We start from the raw sequence: 22,955 nt of genomic DNA, 5'->3' as shown, positions 1-22,955 counted from the left end.
CCACAAAGTGATTTCTGGGTTAAAATCTTGCAAGCTGGACATACAAGGAACATGTGCTTGAATGGAGGGTTTATGTAAGTAGAAGGAGAGTTGGCATTTGAGCTGGTGTTTAAGCGTGATGTCATATAGTAGATTGCCAAACTAAAGGATGGTTTTGTAGCCAGAGGAGATCCTCTATGGTTGGGAGGGCAAATGGGTTTTGTCTTCCTTGCCAACTCTAATGAATTGGCCCTGTATTGAAAAGGCTTATGAGGTTCCATCCAGCCTCAGCTGAAAAGACCATGATTGATTAGTGATGTCTGCTCCAGGCACAGGACTGCGGAGTAGATGTGCCTTATATTTGCCATTTATGCTAAGGGTTCCTGAGTGAGTGAAACCATGAGTGTCTGGGTGATAGCACTGGTCACTGATCATTAACTTGTGAGACAGGAGACCTAGAATATGGTTCTGGTTTTGTCAGCACCAAAATTTTGGTCAAGCTTCTCTGAGCCTGAGTTTCTACAGGTGAAAAGTAAGGAAACATGGATAAGAAAAGTCCTAAGCCCTTCCCAGTCCCAAAGTTCTGCCATTTTAGGAAGAGAGCCATGTTTCTTCGTGATTGATGGGGTGGTGCACAGGACAGATTTCTCTTGAACTTCTCAGAAAGAAAACATCCCTTCAGACTTGAACAGTGGAAGGAAAATACAGGCCGAGCATACGTAATCTGAAAATCTGAAATGTTCCCAAATCTGAAACTTTTTGAGCACTGACATAACATAAATGGAAAATCCCATACTCTGAAACTTTGTCTCATGAACAAAATTATTGGGTTTTTTTTATTCTTTTTTTGAGGGGGTGGAGAGCTAGGTATCAAACCCAGGGTCTCATGCATGCTGTGAGCACTTTACCACTAAGTTGTATCCACAGCTGTTGTTATTTGATTTGGAGACAAGGTCTCGCTAAGTTTCTTCTTCCTTGCCCTCCCCTGTGCTGGGATCACAGGCTGAGTGGCATGGAGTCTCCAAGCTTGTCTCACATGCATATTAAAAATATTGTATAAAATGACCCTTAAGCTATGTATATATGGAACAGAAATAACTATTGTGTTTAGACTTGGATCCTGTCTCCGATCTGATCATGTACATTCAAATGTTAAAAAAAAAAAAAAAAATTCCCAAGCACTTCTGATCTCAAGCATTTCAGGTGAGGGGCACTCAGCTTGGTACAACTAAAATTGGAAAGCCAAGCTGCTTTGCCTGAGGCTGATGACCTGAGCCGCTGCTGACATGTGATCTGTCCTGGGAACAAAATCCCCTGGCCTTCAGATTGCTCTCAGCACAACAGCTCTAAGGCCTCTGGGTCAGGACCTCGAACCCACCACCCACAGGCATGCCTTCCCAACAGTCCAGCAGAGAAGGCGGCTCTGCCAGGGCCCGTCATCCTCGCCTCCTGTCCTTCCACTCCTGCTCCACCCTTCCTGGCCACAAGCAACCACGTGGAACGTGCAAGCAGCTCTGGCCTTCAGGGCAGCTGTGGGAGGGCTGTTTACAGGTCTTGATGGGGTTTTCCTGCATCTCTCCGTAGCCACCCTGCCACCTCAGGGCCACAGAGGGCTGCAAAAGCAGTAGGTTTATCCCTAGCTGAGATGCCCAGGGTCAAATGCCATTCAGTGTGTGACTGGGTGGTGGCTCTGCCTGAGGGACATTTCCAGCTGGTGGTCAGCTCAGGCTGTACTGTCCCCTCATTGTGGTGTTCTGGGGATCTGAGACCGCCCCCACCTTTCCACCACTCACCACCTAATCAGGGCTGCAGTTCCTCCGTGGGACCAGATTCCCCATGGCCACTGGGCCTACAGCAGACACTGTCAGTGTCCCCCTGTCACAGATGAGAAAAAACATGCTCAGGTTTCAGTTCACAGGGTTTCAAAGACAGTAAGTGAAAGCAAGGAAGCCAAGAGCGCCTCGAGCTCTGGAGAGAATCTTAACTTTGTGGACCGAGGGCAACCTCTGTCCCTTCCAGACAGTGTGCCCGGCATTCATTGCATCAGGTGCTTATCAAGCCCTGCCATATGCCAGGCGCTGTGCCAAGGGCTGCGAACACAGTAGAGAACACGACTGCCATCCAAGGCAAGAACCAGTGGCCCTCCCAGGTTCCTCGGTTCCCCTACCCACTGCCCACCGGCATCATTGTTTATTCGTTTATTTTTGGGGTGGTGGAAACAGCATAGACTTTATCGCTTTATATGCACGATTCGGTGGCACTAACTGTATTCACATGTCATGCCGCCGTCACCACCGTCCATCTCCAGACGCCTTTCATCTTCCAAAACTGAAACTCTCTGCCCCTCACAAGTGCTTCTCCTGCTCAGCCTCCCGAGTACCTGGGACCCCAGGGGTGCATCCCCACACCCAGTGTCCCATGCATTTTACCCACCAATCCCGAGATGGATGATCTTCTGTTCCTCTTCTGGAACACCAGATTAAGTTTTTAAAATGGTTAAAGTGATAAAGGTGCAGGGATGTCAAAAATTCAAGCAACAAGAAAGGGTATGAAGTGAAAAGATTTGTCACCTACTGTCACATTTTTGAGGCTCTGCGTCAGCCTTTTGAACCCCTGCGTGGCATCCCACCCTCTCTGTGAGACATTCCAGTTGCTTCTCACACTTGTTGGAATTTCAGGGATGGGTGCACATCGGTGGCCATGAACCTTGGTCCACACCCAAGTCAGCTCGTATGGGCCGTTGGGCTCCTTCCCAGATTGCCTGCTATGCAGGTAGATACCAGCCTGCACGTCAACCCCTGCCTGGACAAGGACAGGAAGCTGGGCCTGGGGCTTAGCTTGAGAGGCACCAGATGTGCCTTCATGGAGAGGGGGCCTGCAGCTGTTCTCTGGGGCTCTGCACTTCATGCAGCTGTGGAAGCGACTGTCTGGTGGGGGTGGGGGAAGAGTGTGCTCCCACACCCTCCCAGGGCGCGATAGGGTTGAGGGCCGTTCTGGCAGGGCTGGCTCCCTGGGGGCCTGCGGCAGCCCTCCAGCACAGGGCACTGGCCCACGGCACGTGAGTGTCCACCGACACTCAGGTGACACATGCCTTAGCTGAAGCTGCTTCTGCTCTGTCTGTCTCTGCTGGAGGTGGATACAAGGAAGTTTGGGGATGGGTTCATTCTTGAGAGAGGGAACGAAAGCCCACGGGGTGCTCATATGCCACTAAGTCTTCACTCACATCTTCCTTTCATTCCATTCATGGGCCACTCAACAGCTCCATCCAAACCAAGGAGCCGTGGTCTTCCCCAGCCATCTCTGGATGTCCCTGTGTGAGACAGAACCTAGCCTGACAGGCACCAGGTACACAAGCCACGGCCTGTGCTCCATCCGTCTGCACTAATGTGCCAGTGGCCTGGGGACTTCCCCGCTCTGCCTTTGGTCCCCTCTCCACTCTCCAGGGATTCCAGACCACACAGGAGCCCCCACCCAGGTTTTGGGTGGCACGGCAGGGGCAGCCTCCTGGCACTGTGGGTGGGCCCAGCGCTTTCCCAGGTGGGCTTCGCTGCTCCCAGTCTGCCCTGAGAGCCGCCTCCTCCCGGCTCGTGCTGCCCTCCTGCCTGCTCCTCTTGCACCAGCTCCTCCTCCCACAGGGAAAGGCTCGCTGCGCTCTTGGCCCCTGTGAGCCAGCGGCCAGTGAGCCAGGGGAGAGGAGTCTTTCGCCTGACGCAATGTCTGGCAAGGCCCAGTCTCTTATCAGAGTTCCATTCCCAGCCTCCTTGCTGGGACCCCAGCTTCCCCAAGGGAGGCAGGGCTGGGCTGCAGTCCATTTGGGGCCGCAGTGGAAGGGCCTGGCTGGAGGCCATCCAAGGAGAAAGCTCCTCCAGCAAGGCGCCTTGCCAAGTCATGAGGGAGGCCTGAGCAGGAGGACCCCAGGGGAGCGCAGGGAAGGCTCGGCTTGCTGGGCCTGGGCCTGGCTCCCAGCCTCCTTTCTACTCCTTCCCCTCACTTCCCTTTGCTTAGCTCTTCTTCAGCCTCCTCCTCCTCACTAGCACACAGCTGCCTGAGCCTCCAACCGAAGGCCCTGGGTTGATAGGAGCACCGGAGAGATGTGTGTGTGCCCTCAGTGTCACCTCCCGCCCGTATACACCCACGGCATGTTCCCAGCACAGGTGCCCAGCGCAGGCCCCGGCGTATGCTCAGGTTGTGGCACTGGGTTCCCTCACCTGTGCAGCAACTGCCATTCCATCTTCCTCTTCTTTTCCACCACACCAGAGCGATTAAGCGTCTTGCTCTGAGTGCTTTGGGAAGGGCTTTCCGTTGTTCGTTCATTCATGAGCACCCCCTCTGTGTGGAGCACAGTTCCGGGCCCTGGGAACACAAAGGTGGGGTGGACAGTGATGCTGTCCTCTGTGGGCTGACATTCCCGTGGGTGAAAGAGGCGACCGAGAACCACATTTCCATCCAGGAAAACAAACAAGGATGTGGAAAGGGAAAGTGACAGGTGGTGGTTGACATTATGCCAGTCTCTGGGAAAGGACTGGAAGGAAGGGACATTGGAGCTGAGTGAGTCCTGAAGGTTAGGATCCTGCCAGAGAAGGTCTAGAAGAGCTTCCGGTGCAGCATCCAGGTATGCAGAGTCCCAGGTGGGGAGTGGCAGGCAGGGCCTGTGGTGGGCAGGGCGAGCCGAGAGCTGGGAGTGAGGAGAGGTGGGCAGACTCCATCTGGGGGCCTGGAGGGCTTGTGTTCTACTCTGAGTGATGCAGTATGGGGCTGGACATTCGAGAAACTTCTGTGAGGCAGAGGAGCAGGTGTCTACATGGCTGTGGTCAGGTGCTGTGTGATGAGGTGGGAAGAGAGGGAGAGGAAGGGGGTGAGGATTGAGTGGAAAGATAGAAACGCGCTGACGGAGGAGGAGGGAAGATGAGTGGGATCGCCTGGGGTAAGGTGGGGGCTGCCATTGCCTAGGGAGAGCACAGAGTCAGAGAAGAGGGGCCCATGCATGAGGGCTGAGAGGTGAGGGACAGGAGGGGACGTGAGAAGGTGTCAGTTATAGGTGGTGAGTGAGAATGTTTCCCAGGCAACTTCTGGCTCCTGGAGGGCCGGGCTGGACACTGCTCCCTCAAGGGACCCCTGGCATCTTCCAGGACCTGGTACACGGTGCACACCCACCAGATGGTGGTTTCCATGAGAGAACTCAGCACTTGGGCTCCTCTTCCTGTCTCTGGTATTTGCTGCCTACATGCAGAGCACAGGGTCCAGCTGGGCCCAGAGAACTGTCCCACTGCCTGCTGTACCCAGGCAGAGCTGGGCTGGCATTTGTTGCAGTGTTCTTCACCACTAGCCCTGGTACTGTGCAAGCGTGGTGCCCACTGGTACCCTGGCAGGGGATGCCACCTCTCCCTTCAGCTGTCATGTCCTTGCTGGGGCCACTGAGGAGATGAAAACCGTAGGGTATGAGGGGCGAGGAGGGGCATCTGCCAGGAGGAAGAGGGAGAGACTTTTCAGTTCTTCCTGTGAGCCAAGCAGGGGATGCAGGACTAGCCCTTGCACCAAGAGACTGGGAGGGAGGTGGACAAAGTTTCCTTCAATGTCATGAATATCCCTGCCCACTTCTTGCAGAGGGCCTCCTGCGGGCAAGTTCTGCCTAGGCCTTTGCCAAGGGATCCTAATCTGGGTCCTGTCCCCTTCCCCATGACCTGTGACCACTTGGCACCTGTGTCTCTCCCACCTTCTAGCTCTGGAGACCTCCTGCATCCTGTAACCTCCCTCCCCAACCTTCTGCCCCTTGGACTCCCAAAGCTAAACAGAGGGGCAGCCTGCCAGGGGCAGGGCAATGGGACCACCAGCCTGCCTCATGCCGCAGGCCAGAATTTTCAGACTTGCCACTTCCTTTTAGGGCAATGCTGTGAAAGATCTTAGGAACCCAGTATTGTTCTGGGGTGAAGAGGCTGTTACCACAACTTAAAAATAGAAAGTCTCTGGAAGGGAGGGGAGGAGAAGGGCAACCTGACTCCTAAGTCTTGCCAAAGATACTAGACCCAAAGCGAGGCCCTTCCTCCCACCCCACCCTACCTTTCCTTCCCTCTCCTATTTAATGAACACTCACTATGCACCAGAGTGTTCATCACAGAAACCATATGCAGTAGGGGCTGCCCTTTACCGGGGAAGAGACTGAGGCCCAGAGACATTAAGACACTTATACGAGGTTGCACAATATGGTGGAGTCAGGAAAGACTAGAACCCAGCACTTCTGTGCGGTTGTTTGCAGTACTGGGGGTTGAACTCAGGGCTTCACTCATGCTGGCAAGTGCTCTACCACTGAGCCCCAGCCCAGCCCCAGGACTTTTGATGCCAGCTCCTTCTGCTTCCCCACATCATCCCATGCAGGCAACCCTCACTCGAGAGCTGAGAAGCAGAGCGTCGGGATGTCAGCACACTGCTCCCCACACACGTGGTCCTGAGTCTGGCCTTCTCAAGGGGACAGGCAGCCTCAGCACAGGCTCGGCAGGCTGGTGGGGAATGTGGCCCACCGATTGTTCTACACACTTGGGCCCAGAGCATGTGGGTCCTGCCACTGGTCCTGCCTTCCGGAAGCTCACGACCTGGGAAGGGGAGACGGGGCAGGAAAGCCCTATCGTGTGTGCTATAATGGGGTCCCTGGGCACCAAGAGGCTTGAAGACCTGGACATGGGAGACACGGTCAGTTCCCATGAGCCTCACTGCTTTCCCCAAACAGATTTTCTGTCTGGAAGGTGCCACTCCCCTGGTGTAGCCATCCCTGCATCCAGCATCTCCAGACTCCAACTTCTATTTTATTTTCTCAAATAGAATCCTGAGGCATCAGAGGGTCTCATTTGGAATGTTTATACCTCCTCACCTCAGGGAACATATGACAATGCCTTGAGACATTTTGATTGACACAACTGAACAGGGCTGTGCTACTGGCATCTGACGGTTGGAGGCCGAGGGTCTATTAGGCATCCCACAATGCTCAGGACCACCCACCATGACAAAGCGTTATCTAGCCCCAAATATCAACAGTGCTCAGCTGGAATAACCCTGACCTACATCTCCTACATAAACACTGTGTCTGCACCTTCCTTTGTTCTTTAAATATATTTTGTGGGTTCATCACCTCAACATTTACAAATCCACATCACTATTCTTTGTGGCCACATAATAAACCAGTGCAAGCATACCCCCCATTTTTATTCAGGCATTTCTAATCCTTTGCCATTGTAAACATTTGTACTGTGAGTGATGATCTCTTCCATATGCAATCATGTGTCACCTAAAGGTGGGGATATGTTCTGAGATATATGCTACCAGGTGATTTCGTTGTATGAACATCCTAGGGTGTACTTATACAAACCAGATGGCAAGCGTCAGTGTGTTAAGTCAGCCTTTCAATGCTGTGACAAAATGCCTGAGAAGAACAACTTAAAGGAGGAAAGATCTATTTTGGCTCCTGATTTCAGAGGTCTCAGTCCAAGGTCAGCTTCATTGTTTCTGGGCCTGTGGTGGGGCAGAGCACTATGGTGGAAAGTGGAGAGAGCAAAGCCACTCACCTCATGGTGGCTGGGAAGGAGAGAAGAAGAAAGGGGCTGGGGACAGGACTTATCCGTTTAGGGCAACCCCCCCATGACCCACCTCCTCCAGTTTCCATCACTCCCAAAATGCCATCAGCTACAAACTGATCAACGGATCAATCTGTTGATGAGGTCAGAGCCCCTGTAATCCAATCACCCCCTAAAGTGCCACCTCTGAATACTGGTGCATCGGGGACCAAGCCCTCAACATGTGAGCCTTTAGGGGACATTCCAGACCAAACCATAACACTGAACTTGGCCTGTATGTGTTTGCATGTGTGTACATGTGCACGTGCATGTGAACTAAGAATCAAACCCAGAGCCTGTGCATGCCAGACGGGCACTCTGCCCCTGAGCTATATTCCCAGCTGCCTCTTGATGCAATCCAGAGATCTGGTAAAAATGAGATGTGAGGCTACTGCCCATGTAGCACGGCACACTGTGCTTCCCGCCTCCACACACTAAGGATTGAGCCCAGGGACACATTGCTACTAAGTTACATCCCCAGCCCCCCCCCCCCAACCTTTTTTGAAACAGTCTCAATAAGCTGCCAAGGCTGACACTGAACTTGCAATCCTTCTGCCTCAGCCTCCTGAGTCATTGGGATTATAGGCATGTGCCACAGTGCCCAGAAGCATACTGTCTGAAAATTAACTTTTTTTTTTTTTAATAATTGGAGTACACTCTAAAATGATTTAAAAGTATTGTATAGTAGAATATGATCACATGACTATTCATTATCAAGTGTGATGTAGCATACACAATGGCATGCACAGCACAGCTTGCATCAACACACATACCTGAGTGATGCATCCACATCGCCAACCACAGCTACAACGTCACTCAGCAATAGGGATATTTTGGCTCCATTATAATCTTATAGGACCCCCATTGCATAGCCAGCCTGTCCTTTATCTAAATATCATATGCTGTAGGTGGCTGTACATGCCTTTGACCCGTGAGATCAAGGGAGAGGGGTGGGGTGGATGAACGGGCTTCTTAGCTTTTCTTTTTTTTTTTTTTTTTTTTTTTTTTTTGGTACTGGTGATTGAAACCAGGGCCCTGGAGCCATGTTCCTATCCCACTTACTAGCATTTTCAATGACCTGTAAAAGACTCCTTAAGACTCCTTAAGTCTGTTTAAAGAGTGGGTCTGAAAAAAATAAAAGAATTTTTTTTAAAAAAAGAGTGAGTCTGGGGTTCAAGAGTGAGTCTGCCAGAATCCTCAAGTCTGATGGAGAAGCATCCTTGAGTCCTGACCACCTGTCTCTCCGCAGGACTAGGGTGTTCCCCACCTGAAGGCCGCCAGCCAGGTCCTGAGTGCTGCCCCTGAGCTGAGTACCTGCGGCCAGCCTGCCCCCATGGAGAAAGGACACACTTTGCCCCAGGACTGCCGGGACTTCGTGCAGAGCCTGAGGATGAGGAGCAAATATGCCCTTTTCCTGGCTTTTGTGGTGGTGGTTTTTGTCTTCATTGAAAAGGAAAATAAAATCATATCAAGGTGAGGGATATGATCAAGGGCAAGTCTCCTTTCTCAAGGTGGGACAGCTAAGGACAGGTGACGGGAGGGCTCTTTGGGAACCTGCAAGTGCATCCCTCCAACATGTGATCACCAGGCCCCTCCTGTGGTCCAGGCAGAGTCCCAGGCATAGTAGTGAGATCTGGGCTCTGGCCTCGGGCAGCTGGGTTGGCATGCCCATGAAGGCACTTCCCAGCGGTGAGAGCATAAGTGAGATATTTCACTTTTCTGAGTCTTGGAATCCTTCTGTAAAATGTGACTGGGACCTGCCTTGTTGGAATAAAGTAAATGAGGAAACGTGTAAGCATTTGGCTCTCAGCCTGGCATATGGTCCATGTCTGGTATTTGCCAGCTGTGACTACGTATTGTTACTAATTGATTCCCAGACCTAGATGATGGCTCACATTAGCAGCACAGCCCCTGTGAAACCTTGGTGTTATGGGTGAGGCTGAGCTCATGGGAAGGCAGGGTCCTGGTGTGGATACTCTGGTAGGGCTGCCAGATTGTGTACTGTTCAACTCCAGAGAAGGGTCCCTTAAACAGGCTCCTCTGGGAATCCCATGCCCGCCCCAAGTTGGTAGAGCATTACTGTGTGCAGAGGGCCTGCTAGACACACAAGGCTTTCTGGGACCTGTTCCCCTCCAGGCACAAGCCCTGCATGAAAACTGCAGAGCAGATGGATAGGGTAAGGACTGGGCCATGTAGCACACACCATCAGTGCCCCTCCTGGGTCGCTCATCATGGATGGTTCCAGTTCATGTTTACAGTCCTACTAAAAAACTATACCTGGCCATCTGCACAGGCAAGCCAGAAGTACCAGGAAGTACATGTCTCAGAGCTCCCTGGTCAGAATGAACCTCATATTTGCATGGGGTATCCTGCTCCATAGCAGCAGACCCTTCACAGACACCTCCTCCCCTGCCTCAGTTCTTCTCTGGCCCTGTCCCAGATAAACTTCTTACACTCAAATCTGTGCCTCAAAATCTGCTTCTGGGGAGAGCCTGCTAAGACAGGCTATTTATTGGTTAGGAGGTGGGAAGGCTGCCTAGAGTAGCACAGGGGACTTGCCCTCCCCCAGATCAGGCACTGATCCTGTTCCCCCTGTGATCTCAACAGAGTCTCGGACAAGCTGAAGCAGATCCCTCAATCCCTGGCAGATGCCAACAGCACCGACCCAGCCCTGGTCTTGGCCGAGAACGCGTCCCTCATGTCCCTGAGTGAGCTCGACTCAGCCTTCTCGCAGCTGCAGGGCCGCCTGCACAACCTCAGCCTGCAGCTGGGCGTGGGGTCAGCGGCCGAGGCAGTTGGGGAGCAGGAGGCGGAGCCATCCCAGCCTGCCAGGGCTGGACACCGTCGCCACGTGCTCCTCATGGCCACCACCCGCACCGGCTCCTCCTTCGTGGGCGAGTTCTTCAACCAGCAGGGCAACATCTTCTACCTCTTCGAGCCGCTGTGGCACATTGAGCGCACCGTGTCCTTCGAGCCCGGAGGTGCCAACGCCGCAGGCTCGGCCCTGGTCTACCGCGACGTGCTGAAGCAGCTCTTCCTGTGCGACCTGTACGTCTTGGAGCACTTCATCAGCCCCCTGCCCGAGGACCACCTGACGCAGTTCATGTTCCGCCGGGGCTCGAGCCGCTCGCTCTGTGAAGACCCCGTCTGCACGCCCTTTGTCAAGAAGGTCTTTGAGAAGTACCACTGCAAGAACCGCCGCTGCGGGCCCCTCAACGTGACGCTGGCCGCAGAGGCCTGCCGCCGCAAGGAGCACATGGCCCTCAAGGCGGTCCGCATCCGGCAGCTGGAGTTCCTGCAGCCGCTGGCAGAAGACCCACGGCTGGACCTGCGCGTCATCCAGCTGGTGCGCGATCCGCGGGCAGTTCTGGCCTCCCGCATGGTGGCTTTTGCAGGCAAGTACGAGACCTGGAAGAAGTGGCTCTCCGAGGGACAGGACCGGCTGAAAGAGGAGGAGGTACAGCGGCTGCGGGGCAACTGCGAGAGCATCCGCCTGTCTGCGGAGCTGGGCCTGCGGCAGCCCGCCTGGCTGCGGGGACGCTATATGCTGGTGCGCTACGAGGACGTGGCACAACAGCCGCTGCAGAAGGCCCGCGAGATGTACCGCTTCGCCGGCATCCCGCTGACCCCTCAGGTGGAGGACTGGATCCAGAAGAACACCCAGGCGGCCCTTGATGGCAACGGCATCTACTCCACACGGAAGAACTCCTCAGAGCAGTTCGAGAAGTGGCGGTTCAGCATGCCCTTCAAGCTGGCCCAGGTGGTGCAGGCCGCCTGCGGCCCCGCCATGCACCTCTTTGGGTACAAGCTGGCCCGGGATGCTGCCTCCCTCACCAACCGCTCAGTCAGCCTGCTGGAGGAGCGGGGCACCTTCTGGGTCACGTAGGGAGACTTGTGCCCCATGTACCCCTCCTCTTGAAAGGTCTGCCCGCCTTCCTCACACCCAGGTCAGCGGGGAGACGAATCCCTGGCAAAGGGCAGTGGAAAGCTGCCCTGGAAGCAGGCAGCCTCTGCTGTAGCAGTAGGCCCCCAGCCAGCCAGTTTGCTCAACCCCAGGGCCCTGGGGTCTCCTGCTGGGAACAGGACAGTACCTTCCCTCGAGGGCCTGCAATCTCCTTAGCAGACCCAGGGTATAGACAGGTCCCCCGCCCTCCTCTCCCCCCAACACACAGAAACATACAGGAGAAACACATTAGGGCCTGGAAGCTCTTTGTGCCAGGGTCATGGGCCTGGCCAGTTGCTCAGACCTCCTGTTACACACTCAGTGTTAACCTTTCCTTTCTGGATTGTGGGGAAGCCTGGAATCTGGGTGAGTCCTTGTGGAGGGAATAGAAGAGCCCAGGGGCTGGACATTTGAAGCTCATCAAGTGACCATGGCAGTTTACCAGCCAGTACAAAATGATTCCATATTTTAATAAACAGTAAGCAGTGCTGGTTCCTCATGAATGTCAGCCCTGCACAGACTACGAGGCGCACACGTACCTGCGCACCATGCAGAGACAGAAAACCACCATAAAACAAGTTCACACGTGTGTGTACAGGAAAGTTTCCCCATTCCTTTATGCCCACAGAATTCTTCTGTGTTGTATCTAAAGAGAACACTTTAATGACATTTTTAGGATTACTTGGAGGGACCCAGGAAGGAAACATGTTCTAGGGCAATGATCATTCCCTGACCAGGAAGAGGACTGAACCATGGACCAAGAACTGCCAAGCCTGCCACCCCTGCCTGCCTGGGAGTCTCGTGCCTACCTCCTCTGACCTGTCCAAGTCCTATGGCTGGCAGGCAAGACGTTTTGAGATGACGTGGCTGGTCCTCATGTGACTGCAGCCCAAAGCCCCAGCTCTTGCCTGGCTCCCTGGGAGCATGTCCATATTTGAAGGCTGCCTTGGGCTTGACTGGCAGAAGCAACTTTGGTCCCTGGAGACAAAAGACAACTGATAGTTCCTGCCATCTCCAGCCAGACCTCATCTGGAGCAGGGCCGAGGAGTTGGGAGTGCTCTGGGGGGAGAAGTCCCATCAGGACACACGCCTCCCCTGAGAAGCCTGCCTGCTCCCTGGGCGGAGGGAGGTCAGCCAGCTGGTTGCCTTGGTTACAGCTAGTACTAAAGGAATTCCTCCTTTAGGGTTCTGAGAAGAGTCTTGCTCAACCCAGGATGGGCTGGGTGTTTTACTTCGGGCTTTTTAAGTTATTTATGGCTTGGTGTCTTTCTTATTTTGTGGCTGTTTTTGGTTTTGTTTTTGCTGCTGAGAAGCTGTCTGGACTTAAGGGCCTTTTGGGAGTGGCTGGAAAAACCATCAGGGAGCACATATCTCTGGGCAGAGGGTGCCTTCCCCCAGGGGGACTGGAGACTAGGTGGCCACACGGCAGCCCTCATGGGCTTTTCTGTGTAAACCCTACATAGAACAAATCTCAGAAGCTGCCCGTGTACCTTGCTGGTATCCAGGGCAGTGTGGAATGACAGCCCTCACTCCCTCCTAGAGAAGAAGCCAGATCTTATCCCAAGTTCTAACATGTTTCCCTGGGGGGACAAGGACTCATAATGGAGAAGCTAGTGCCTTCCAAGCAAAAACCCTGCCCCACTCCCACTCCAAAACCCAGGAGCAGAAGCCAGGAGAGCCTCGGAGCTTGCGGAAGCTGCAGCGGTTCACGAGGGCCGCCCTGCTCTTCCAGACTTCCTGGACGGCCTCTCCTTAGACACAGCCGCTATTAAACCCAAGGGCCGAGCTGGTGTGAGTAACGCAGCCCAGTCGCCAGAAAAGCACAGCATCAGAGTCCAGCTGGAGCTGCCTTGGGGAAGGGCAGAGTGACCTGGCAGGAAGCTAATGTGTGAAGGTGAGGACACTGACCATCTCGTGGAACTCATTATAATCCACCTCTTTGAGCTGCTGAGTCCCCGGCACCATGGACTTCTGTCATTTGAGTGACCCTTTGATTTAGTTTTTAATTTTTTTTTTTCCCCTCTGCTTTAGATTTGGTCCCGAACAAGTTGGGTAGGGAGCTGGCTCTTATTTGGAGTCCAAAGGGACACCAGCTCTGGAAACTTAATCACCGGGCTCTGTGGGGCCAGGAGGTTTCTGGCAGGCCCAAGAGGGCCAGCCGTTCTTCCCAGCCCCCATTCTGTTCCTTGAATGGGTGGTGGGGAGGAACACCTTTATGTGGGGACTCTTCCTAGGGGTCCTCCTGGTTGGACAGCAGACTTTTCCTTCCTCCTGCAGCAAGGCTAAGGCCTCCATCTCAGCTTTCTGAAGACAGTACCAAGAACGGACCTTTAGGATTCTCAGGACATTGACAATGTGTACACTGCAAGTTGACTTAATTTATTTATTATGTGAAAAGAAGAAACAGAAAATATTATTTGCAGGGACTCAAAGCTAAACCCAAATCAAGACAGACAGACAAATAATAATAGTAACAGCAATAATAGAAACCACCCACACCCTGTATACACAAGGATACCTGAAGACAGTTCTGAAGGCACAAGGGAAATAAACCAGCATGCCAGCATATGGTGGCCCCAATGTACTGATTAAGGAGGTTCCTTGGTTTTTCTCTTAGAGATTTGAAGATGCCACATGAGGACCATTTCTGCTGTGTTGAGTGCCTTTCCCCAGGAATCTGATACAACTCTAGTGGGTGGTGTGGCCTGGACACTGATCCCCGTGGGGCTTAGTGATGCCATGGTAACACTTCTGGTTTGGGGTCCAGACTGTGGGGTTAACTATTCGCTTTCCACTCTGGACATGGCTAGAGTCATACATTTGGGGTCTTTAGTCCAGAACAGGGAGACGGAAAGTGGTCCAACAGGTGTAATGGAACAGCTACCGCCCACACCCCAAAGAGCAGAGGGTACCCAGGAAGCCCACCACAATGGCATCTTTTCCCACTCTCTACTGTCTGTCAACAATGGAAGGAGCTCCAGAAGAGATGACAGGATCCCTGTCCCAGAGGGTGGGCGTGGCCTGAGTGATAGGAAAGGAAATAGAAGCATCAGAAGTCTGATCCAAACCCCAACAGTCTCTTCCAAGCCTATTTTAGGGGACTGTCCCATGAGAGAGCCTGGATTTTGAAGGACTGGCCCAGAAGACAAGCTGGACACATTCTCGAGGGGGTGTGGCAGTGGAGAACAGATGCCTAAAGAAGCCAGGGGCTCTTACTGATCCACACAAACTGGACAAAGGAGCATCCACAGGAATCAGGAGCCCCGAGAGGGTGGGTTTGTTTGTGAAGGTCCTTGAGATGCGGTCCAGCTGGACGGGAGGGAGAAGGCCCAGGGTTTCCTGAATGCCACCGCATCTTCTCTCTACTGCCTGGTTTCAGAAATAGTGGAAGCTACTCTTTACCTCAAAAGCACGAGGCAGAATTGGCAACTTCAACATCTTGAGAGCTAAGGCCTTTTGACCGTATGTCCTCCGGTATCCCATGACCACGTGGAGGACAAACACCTATTTGTCTTTCTAAGAATATAGACATGGCACCACCCTCATGGCCTAGCTCATGTTGTAGACCCGTTTATTGGGGGAATAAGTGACTTGTGTAGCCTTTCCAGTTCTTGGGCTGAAACTGGGCACCTGTGAAGTCTCCATCTTATCTGTATATTCTGGGCCCATTTTGCTTGACTCCCCTCTTCCTTCCAGGATCCAACAAACTCTTGTCTTTTTTGCCAAAATCTGGGCCCTGTATGGTGGCATGTTCCTACATGCTCATGTGCTTGTGTAGTACATCTTGTTCCACCTCTGGGGCCACCCCACATAGTTCCCAGCCCCTTTGCTGTCATTGTCCCAGATGTCCTTGCTGTGGCCACAGACAACCTGCCATCTTCTGGAAAGGCTGGGGCTGCCCTTCAGACAGCTGGTGGTCACTGGCGCTCAGGGTCTGCTTTGCGGAATGGAATGTGAACCCATCTCCTGATGGCTTACTTGACTTATTTAATTAAAAATGAAAAGATGCAATGAGCAGATTCTGCAGCGTTTCTTTCACATTTGCTCTCAGCAGCAACTGAATCATAACAACAGAAGAAAACATGAAGCAGTAGGTCAGACATGACTTCCAGCACGAAGCAGGACGGGAACACCTGCCGCCCACTCCTACAGGGTGACAGGCACAGGGAAGCGTGAGTAAGAACAGGGGGCATGGTGAATGCTCATGATCCCAGGATGGCAGAGCTGGTAGTGACCAGGCTCAGAGGAGCCAGCTGCAAGGACAAGGTCTGAGAGTACAACACCCAGGTATTATGGTATAGGAATAGGAAAATTAGGCCAGCCATCAGGGGCCCCGGTTTTGCTATTACCTGACCATGAAAGCTTTCCCTGGCTGGGTCCCAGGTTCCTTTTGGAATGAAGGGAATAAGTGACTTACAACCATTTTCCAAAAACGGCCCTTTATAAATCAAGGTCAACTGAAAAGACAAGCAGCACCCTGTGGAACAGAAATGTGGGTGTCTGTTGATGAGCCTCAACGGTTGCTTAAGATTTCACTCGGCCTTCAACAAAACCCTTTCTGCTAAGAAATAGAATGGAGTCCTTTCAAATTGCAGTGACTTCACTCTATCAGTTGTCACAACTTTAGTGTGAATTAGACTGCAGCCCTGTCTTAGCTTTCTGTCACTTTCCCTAACAAATACCCCAGATAACTTTTTAAATTATTATTTATTTTTTAATTTTTTACATAGATAACTTTTTAAAATTTAGGGTTTTTTTTTTTAATTTTTACGGACTGCATTTTGATTCATTGTACACAAATGGAGTACAACTTTTCATTTCTATGGTTGTACACGATGTAGATTCACACCATTTGTGTAATCATACACGTACATCCAGTAATGATGTCTGTCTCATTCCACCATCTTTCATACCCCCGCCCCTCCCCCTCTCATTTCCTTCTACATAATTTAAAGTTCCTCCATTCTTCTCTCACCCCTGTCCCTCCACCCCCATTATATACCGTCATCCACTTATCAGGGAAAACATTCGGCCTTTGGTTTTGGGGGGGATTGGCTTATTTCACTTAGTATGATGTTCTCCAACTCCATCCATTTATCTGCAAATGCCATAATTTTATTCTTCTTATAAAGAGAAAAGTTTGGCAGGAGCAGTGACTGCAGGCCTGTAATCCAAAAACTCAGGAGGCTGAAGCAGGAGGATCCCAAAGTTCAAGGCCAGCTCTGGCAACTTAGACCCTGTCTCAAAAATGTAAGGGGCTGGAGATACACCTCAGTGATAGAGCGTTTGCCTCGCATATGTGAGGCCCTGAATTAAAAAAAAAAAAAAAAAAAACCAAAAGCAAAACAAAACAAAACAAAAAAATTAAAAAGGCTGGGAGTGTAGCTCAGTGGTGGAGCCTCTCCCACCCCGGGTTAAATCCTCAGTAATACCAAAAAATAAATTAAAGGGGCGGGGGGGCTATAGGAACAGCAGCATCTGTGAAGGGGCAGAGGAGAGCTGAGCCCCGTGGACAGTGGTTCCTGCAGGAATAAGTGATAACACAGTGGGACACGACGTGGGGGGATGGGACCCCTCCCCAAAACTCAGCATGAATCTGTGCCATTGGACCCAATCCAGCCTTTGGAAATTCAAACCATTTCATGCCTAACCCTCAAGATATTTGAATCCACCTGGTGACACCCCAACCTGAATAGAATCTCCCAGGTTTATGGGGGGCCATTGATGTCTCCCCTGCACTGAGGACCAGATATAGTTAACTTCTGGCTGGGTTTCCTGCCACAAATGAGCCCCTAGAGAACCAAATTGTCCTAATCACAGAGCAGAGAGGCCTGGCCACCCACCCACTCACCTCCTCAGCTACCAACACAGGCCGGAAGCCACCACTTTTTCTCCTCCTTCCCACACCCCTTGGGCTCCTGAATCTTCCTCCCCTGCACCCCAGCTTATCCTGGAGAGGAGCGGAGCACACCACGGGGGCTCGAAGGCAGTGACAGTCATCAGAAACCCATCGGGAAGGCAGTTGAATCAGCAGGGCTCTGGGACCTGTGGCAGGCCAGCCCTGGCCCAGCCTGGAGCCAGAGCAAAGTCACCCCATGGATGGTCACAGAATTGCTCCTGGGAAGTCACAGTGCACATTAGCTTATTAAAGGCTCTGAGGAGGCCTGTGCCGACCTACATTAAGGATTCCTTCACAGAAAGATCCATTTTTATGGGTGGAATCCTTTTATCATGATTTTTTTCTCCAACAACAATGTTTTCAAGCCTCTGGGATTTCTGAAGAACAGTTGATAGGTAACGAAGCTGCAGACAGGCACATGTAGGACCAAAAGTCACAAGAAGCAGACGAGAAGGTGACAGGGGAAGAAGCCAGGGAGAAGCCTCCCAGGGACACGTTTAAAGACCCCATTCCACCTTCATGACATTCTCAAAGAGCCACAGGCCAGGATGCCAGAGGGGGCTGGAGGCCGTAGCAGCCTCAGGGTCGCCTTGGGCCAGAGTTCCTAGCCCAAACTCTATGCTGCTGCCTTGAAATCTCCTGGGCACTGAAACCCTTGACTCTTGACTGCTTCAGCTGGGTCACGCCTGTGGTGACCCCTAGAGAGAGTGGGAACTCTGAGCTAGGTCAGGCACAAACACCACAGGCACCATTTAAGAGAAACTAGAGTTCGAGATCGTTCTTAAAGGAACCATTTCTGAAACAGCTGAACAGAAGATACCAATAGTAAGTGGGTTCCCTGGAGGTGTAGCCCTCTGGTAGCTAGTGAAACTGCCAAGTGCTGCCGTGTGGTTTACCAGAACATGCTGGTAGTAAAGGGTCAGCAGGAGAGGCCTGCCCTGAAGTCAGAGTGGAAGCGGGAGGAAGGGAGGAGGGAGGGAGGACAGGAAAGTGACAATAAGGGACTCATTCTTAGGATACTTGGGAGGAAGACAGTAACGTTGTCAAAAAGAGCACCCCTGAGGACAGTCACAGCCCAAAGCTTTCATAAACTAATGTGCACTGTCATTAATATACACCAAGAATTTAGGGTGCCCAAGAATTCAGGGAACCCTCAGGATCAGGTCAAGCCCAGGTCCACACATAGCCCTGCACACCACTGATCGTGGACCACATTACCCCTTGACTGTGCAGCTGCAATATTTGTTTTTGTTTTTAACAATTAGCATTAGAAAGCAAAATTAAGGAGTTTGCATTAAAAAAAAAAAAAAAAAAAAAACAGATTTCTGGTTCCTCTGGAATGGGGGTGCCTCTTGGTTTGAGTCAACCAAAAAGTGACTCTGGGATGAGGGCTTGGGCGGTGCAGCTGTTTCTTTGGAAGATGCAGACAGCCCTGAAGGGAGGAGGGAGGGGTCAACAGCAAGCGTGCTCTGCAAAGCCAGCTGTCACCTTGAGAAACTGGAGCAGAATCCTCTAGAAATGATATCAAGTCCAGACCTGGGGTTACCCCCGCGAGGGGTGAAACGAGGGAACCTGGAGTGTCCCACACCAGCCCTGTCAGTCTAGGCTGAAGACGGTTCTTGGAGCGGGTTAACTCCCAGCCCTGCTCTGTGGGTCCCAGCCCAACAGCATAAGAGATGTCTGAAAAAAAGCCTCAGGCCCTGGAGCAAAGAAACAGGTGGTTGGAAGCTTCCAGAGCCCAATGAAAGGTGAGGTGTGGGCGGGGGGGGGCAGACCGCATCTGCACCCTGGGGTGAGCCAGTCACTGACACCCTCATTCCCACAGCAATCGTGGGCTGCGTCTGGGAGAAGGGCAGTGTCCCCCCAGCCCCTGCCCTCTCAAGGCTGAGGCAGCATGCTCATTACCATTTGTTACAGCACTTGAACTGCTGACTTAATTCCAGTAAGGAAACTTCTCTGTGAACAACTGTCTGTTCAAGGTGAGAAAGTCACAAGCCAAGAGGGCCACAACTGCCCTGCCATTCATATGACAGCTCCCAGCCACCATGGCATTTGAGTTTACGCCACTGGTTTCCAGTCCTGGTGGAATGCTGAGGGCTGGGCCAACCATCCTGATAGTCTCCTTAATGCTTAGCCCTCAGGAGTGAAGTGTCAGTGTGCAGCCTACTGCCCTGTCTGGGCTGCCTTGTCAACACCAACCATCCCATTGCCATCTCTGATTACACCCACCTGGATTTCTCTTGAAACCTAAGCAGCGAGTGTCTTAGTCCATTTTCTGTTACTATCACCAAATACCTGAGATCTGGTAATTTATGAAGAATAAAGGTTAATTTTTTTCCATGGTTCTGGAGTTGGAGAAGTCTAAGAGCATGGTGCAGGCCTCTGCTTGGCGTCTGGTGAGGGCCTTAGGCTGCATCACAACATGGTGGAAGGTGTCACATGGTGAGACAGAGCAAGCTTGCCAAAGAGAGCTTGCTTCTATAACCACCCTCCCCCCAGAACCCTCTAATCCATCAATCCAAAGGTCTCCCATCAAAACCCATCAGCATATGAGTCTGAGTCTTGTTGCTCGTGTGTAAGGGGGGACACCGTCAAGGGCAGGGGAAGGGTGATGTGTGCACAGCGTGCCTGGTTCACGGAGTCACTGGAACTTGAAGATGGTCAGGGCTTTTCAGCCCATGTTCGCCTCTTCTGGATGCTGCTCGTTAATCATTGAATGACCAGATAGTTTAGTCTTCCCTCTTTCTGCTCCCCCAGCTGCTATGAGCTGAGCAGTTTTCCTCTACCACGCCCTTCCGCCATGACACTCACCTCACCTTAAGATCCCAGAGCAGTGGAGTTGGCTGACCGTGGACTAGACCTTTAAAACCATGAGCCAAAATAAACTTTCCCCTTCCAAAAATAACACAAAAACAAAACAAAAAAAACTGTTTAAAGTCTGGGATCTAAATAAAGCTTGTCATGGAACCTGGGAATGAATACTAGAGTCCCCCAGTGCCTGCCCCATGCAGCAAGCAAGCTGCCCCTGCAGGACTGGACACCAGAGGCCGCAGACAGCCTGCCATGCCCGGGAGCAGCCCCTGGAGGTTGCAGGAGTGAGAAGGGGCCAGTTCTCTCTTCCTTTGGGAAGCGCTCGTGCGTTCCATTCCTGCTGTTTTTAAGACCTTCTCTCTTTTGATTTGATGCTGATTTGTTTAAGCCTTTCCCTTCCAGGAAAAAATGCCCCCTGCCTCTCATCGCTATGAATGGAGAGACGGACACTGGAGAACCAAGGAGACGCTGGATGAAACCAGTTCATTGAGAACATGGCCCATCTGGAGCGCATCTCCCGTCCCTGGCCCCTGAGGGATCTGGCTGGCCCAAAAAGGAGCTGCCTTCACGCTTGGCCTGGAGACCTCAGCTTCCCCACGCCTGCCCTGCTTGGCTGGGGAGCAGAGGAACAATCGAGGAGACGTGCCACAACATGCAGGCGCCGGAGGAGTAGGGGGAAGCTCCTGATTCTTACTCACAGATGCCAGTGCCTTTAGCTTTCCCAGGACAGTAAGTCTGAGCCCCAACCTCAGCGCTCACTTTGCTGACCTAGCCAGATCGGGGTTGAACGAACGAGTGAGGACAAGAATGAATAAATGGCGATGAAGGTCAACTAGCACGTTCATACTTACTGTATTGCAGTAAAACACATATGACATGAGATTTACTATTAGTGACAGTTAGTCCATTCATAATGTGCAATCATCAGGACTACCTAGTGCCAGAACATTTCATCACCCTAAAAGGAAGTCTTCATTCCCCTGGCACTGAGACAGAAAGCAGCAGGAACAACTCAGTCCCCCAAGTGTGGACTGTGTGGCTGCAGGGGTACAGAAAGCAGAACAAGCTCCCTGGCTCCCAAAGCTTTCGGCCTCTGTGTTGGTAGAAGACCTCCCGTGTCACATCTCCCCAGGCAGACTCAGGATTATGTGCTTTTATACTTTCCAATAAAGAACACTCATTGACATTGTCCATGTGGCTGTGTTTATTATCATCTGTACAAATAAATTTCCAAACCAAGAACAATAAAGCTGGCTGTCTGTGTCAGTCCCTTCCTGCCCATGACCAGTGGGATTGCCCAGTTCAAAGTGGATTGGGCCTCAAGTATAACTCACCAGTTCTGTCCTGCCCTTGACACTGCAAAGTCACTGGAGAGGGAGCTTTATCAGGACTCCAAGAGCTCCAGAAATTCCACCAGAGTGCAGCGTGAGGTGCTGGCGTAGCTGGGGTAGTGCCATGTGTGACCTCTTAGAGGGCAAGTGGAAGGAGAAGTTAAGTGAGATTGGGCATTTTTTCCCTCCATACTCAGAGATGCCAACATTTTTGCAAAGCCCAGCATCTGGAGCCAGCCTGCCACTCTCAAACCCTGGCTCTGCCCACTTCCTAACTGTGTTACCTTGGGCAAAGTACTCAGCCTGTATTTGCCATTTCCTTATCTGTAAAATGGGGATAAGACTGTGATCTATCTCACAGGGTCATCGTCAGGATTGAGTAAAGTTAATTGGTGGAAGTGACCTGGAACTGACTAAGTACTAGTAAGCATTAGCTGCTGTGCTCAGAGCCGGGTCAGTGGGGGGAAATAAAGGGTAAAACAAGGAGGGCTCAGGATCTTTCTTCCCAGAAATGACAAGACTAGCTGTGTATCCATGAACATTGTAAACCTCTGAAGTATGGCTTCTCACTCAATATTCCTCTCTCAAAGCCCTTCGGGTGCTCATGTATGAATGATAACAAGGTGCCCTGTGCCTCCCAGCGTGATCTCATCTGATGAGCCACCTAGTCTTGTGAAGTGGGCACAATATCATCACCCATTTCACCAATTGGGAGACTAAGACTTGAGGAGATGGGATGAGGGTGGATCTTGGCTGCAAACCAGGTCTCTCTGCCTCCTGAGCTTGACCTTAGAACAGCTGTGCTGTGCCATGGTGGGGACACACATGTGCTCAGCACCCTGGCACCCTTGTCCCTCTCCTGACTGAGGAGACAAATAAAGGCACTTGCTTATCCACCCAGCTGTCCTGGTTCTCGGGCCATCCCCACAGATGTCTGCCTCTGAAACAGTGCTCACTGGATCTTGACCTGACCAAGGAAGATGCAATCACCCAAGGAGACTCTCTTTATGACTAAGCTTTTGATGCCAGCCAGGCAGGGAAATGTCACAGGAAGAGCTCCTAGATTTAAAAAAATCTCCTGTTCCCCTCCAGAGGCAAGCCCAAAATAAACATGGGAATAAAACTCAAACTCAGCAGAGATCAAAGAAAGGCAAACCCAATCAACAACCTTCTCTCAAGTTGGCAATAGTATTTTTTAAAAAAATAGTAAAACCCAGTGCCGGTGACAGTGTGGGGAAACATGCATTCATCTAATGAGAGGCTTCTGGAAGCCAGTGTGTTAATGAAGATCCCATACCCAAGCATGCCCCATACCCTTTTGTCCAGCAAAACAAGTTTCAGGAACTTATCCTAAGGAAACACTGTGGCTGAATGCTAAGATGTGATGTTAA

The 22,955-nt window shown here is 51.8% G+C and overlaps 1 protein-coding gene across 2 annotated transcripts in view; it reads left to right on the top strand.

The window, feature by feature from the left end:
• The window catches only part of CHST3 (carbohydrate sulfotransferase 3), a 33,133-nt gene extending 21,338 nt beyond the window's left edge, over positions 1 to 11,795 (top strand). For both annotated transcript variants that reach the window (XM_079137101.1, XM_079137102.1), the window contains exons 2-3: positions 8,830 to 9,053; positions 10,188 to 11,795. In XM_079137101.1, the coding sequence (XP_078993227.1) occupies positions 8,914 to 9,053; positions 10,188 to 11,466 (1,419 nt within the window). In that variant the 5' untranslated portion in view covers positions 8,830 to 8,913 and the 3' untranslated portion in view covers positions 11,467 to 11,795. The remainder of the gene's footprint in view (positions 1 to 8,829; positions 9,054 to 10,187) is intronic.
• The last annotated feature ends 11,160 nt before the right edge of the window (positions 11,796 to 22,955 follow it).

The sequence above is a fragment of the Sciurus vulgaris genome (assembly GCF_902686455.1).
Source record: "Sciurus vulgaris genome assembly, chromosome: 4".
NCBI classification, from domain to species: domain Eukaryota; kingdom Metazoa; phylum Chordata; class Mammalia; order Rodentia; family Sciuridae; genus Sciurus; species Sciurus vulgaris.
The sequence above is the reverse complement of the archived record's forward strand: the minus strand, read 5'-3'. Positions and strand labels throughout refer to the sequence as shown.